Source organism: Merops nubicus, unplaced genomic scaffold, assembly GCF_000691845.1.
Source record: "Merops nubicus isolate BGI_N331 unplaced genomic scaffold, ASM69184v1 scaffold1280, whole genome shotgun sequence".
Taxonomy (NCBI): Eukaryota; Metazoa; Chordata; class Aves; order Coraciiformes; family Meropidae; genus Merops; species Merops nubicus.
Window position 1 is genome coordinate 35062 of NW_008580653.1, and position 2278 is coordinate 37339.

Here is a 2278-nt window from a genome sequence, read left to right on the forward strand (position 1 = left end):
AAACTGTTCCACACTAGTTCCTGACAGTGTTGCAGGTCAGCTTTTATTCTTCACTAGCAGGCTTGAGCTTGAAACTAATTTTGACCTTTCAGTTCTTCTTGTGACAATTCCTGTAAGTTACTTCTGAAGAAACTTAGGTAGAAAGTTTCAGGAAGGGTCAGAATTGTAAAGTATCTGTGTGGACTATGGCAAGACAAAAAGCACAGTTCAATCCTAGTTCTTGCACAAAGCACACACTTCAACAATTGCCTCTTTAGTTTGAAGGCCACTGAGACTCTCAGGCACATTTCCATATGGCTCTCCATTTATGGCTTTCCATTACTGTTTCATATTCCTCTGATGAAAAAGTATATTTTTTCTGTCAGGAATCCTGAGGCTCAGTCCCATCCGGCAGACCTTACAACAGTCTCTAGAAAAATTCTGCTGTGGTGAAGGTCAATCCTGAACATACCTTGTGAGAGCTTGCATAAAAACATTACTTATTAAAATTTCTAAGCTTTAATTCTCAGGACAAAGGCTATAGCTTAGATAAGTGACATCATCATTCCAACTACTAAGCAAGACCTTCAGAACAAGGAAGAGAGTCCACTTCACACTTCAGAGAAGGTCTTGAAAACACTGTGTCACATGCATCTCCAAAAGTTGTTCACATAAAGGTGCCTCTAGGGATCTGCCTTGTGTATATCTGAGCATTCAAAGTTTCTACTAAGAAGGAGTGACAGACAAAGCTATCTGCTCATCTTTGTCAAAATCAGTCTTACATATGCTTAAGGTATCCACAAACTTAATGGTATCAATGATACAATCTCTTCCCCTTCAACTGTCATAGAACTGCCTGCAAGTTTTCTGTCAAAAGCAGAACTGGATACTTATTAGGCTACGTTATTGGTGATAACCTGTTTGCCATAAATGACTATTTGCTATCAGACATGAATGTACTTTGAAGTTACACAAGATAGAAGATTCAAAATTTATATATAATATGGCTGGTTAAGAGTCGTAAACTTTCCAATCTCTAACTGATCAATTAGATCCAAAGTTCAATTAAAAATCCATGTAACAGGTGATACTAGTAGTGGTATATTCTCAGGTCACTGGATCTGAGCTTTTTTCCTGTGAAACCTACTGAAAATATGAGGTTTAAAAAAAGATTTCTGGCTCCAGATGACTAGAATATGTTTTTATCCAGTAACATTCAGGAGTTCACTCCTCCCTCCCCAGGAATTTAAGATTATTATGCCTACTTTTCTTGTCCTTCTTTTCTTTTTCCTTCTCCTTCTCCTCTTCATCTCCTCCAGCCCCAAGTAAAGTAAAGATGATTCCAGTCTGAGAGTTCACACCTACAGCAGTAACCACCATTCTTCCAGAGCCTTCCATTACATGTGTACCTGAAAGACAGAATCAAGTTTTCCACTGAGAAACCACAGTTTTGTGGCAGAGCACAAAGGAAACTAGTTCTCAAACCTGACACTGATGAAACCATAGGATGCGTCCATATACACTAATGTGTTCTTCTAAAGCTTTAATTGCCAAAACTATCTAAAAATTAAAACCATCATCAACTACACAAGAAGTTTGTCGGCTTTCTGGTCATATTGCCGAAATTCTATACCAGTTGTACTGTTTTTAGATACTTTTATGAGTCAGCCTAGATACAGTCTGGTTTGCCAAATTTTAACCTCAAAACTTTAAGTAACCACGTTACTCCCAGAAATAAACCGCTTTCTTCAAGAATTGTCAAATGTTACACACCTGACAGCAGCATAGGATCTCTGTCCAGAGATTTCTTAACATGATCAGATTCTCCAGTCAGTGAGCTTTCATCTATTTTGAGGTCATTTCCTTGAATGAGTACACCATCAGCCGGTAAAAGATCACCTACGAGAGATCACTGGGTATGTTGACTGCAGTTCCTTTTTTAAAAATAAAAGAAAGTTCAACTTTAAAAATATGTTTACCATATTTCACTTGTGCAATATCTCCAACAATTATGTCAGCTACTGGTATCTGGATGACTTGGCCACCTCTGATGACTGTGAATTTCTGTTCTTGTTCAATACGGCTCTGCAATCCCCGAAATTGTTTCTCTTTACTCCAGTCATTGAAAGCTGTTACTAATACCACACAAACTACAGATAGGAGGATTGCTGCTCCTTCAATCCAACCTGCTTCAGATTCATCCTCTTCTTCACCAACATTTACTGATCCACATACTGTAGAAAACAGGTTTTAGATTTAAGGAAGTTCACACAGTTATTAAAATAAAAAAAAAGTCCTG

The 2278-nt window shown here is 37.8% G+C and overlaps 1 protein-coding gene across 7 annotated transcripts in view; it reads right to left on the reverse strand.

Annotated features, from left to right (window-relative positions):
- ATP2B1 (ATPase, Ca++ transporting, plasma membrane 1) overlaps positions 1-2278 on the reverse strand; it is a 34515-nt gene that overhangs the window by 25988 nt on the left and 6249 nt on the right. For all 7 annotated transcript variants that reach the window (XM_008937575.1, XM_008941246.1, XM_008939041.1 and 4 more), the window contains exons 3-5: positions 1959-2213; positions 1753-1878; positions 1245-1388 (exon numbers count right to left, since the gene is read on the reverse strand). In XM_008937575.1, the coding sequence (XP_008935823.1) occupies positions 1245-1388; positions 1753-1878; positions 1959-2213 (525 nt within the window). The remainder of the gene's footprint in view (positions 1-1244; positions 1389-1752; positions 1879-1958; positions 2214-2278) is intronic.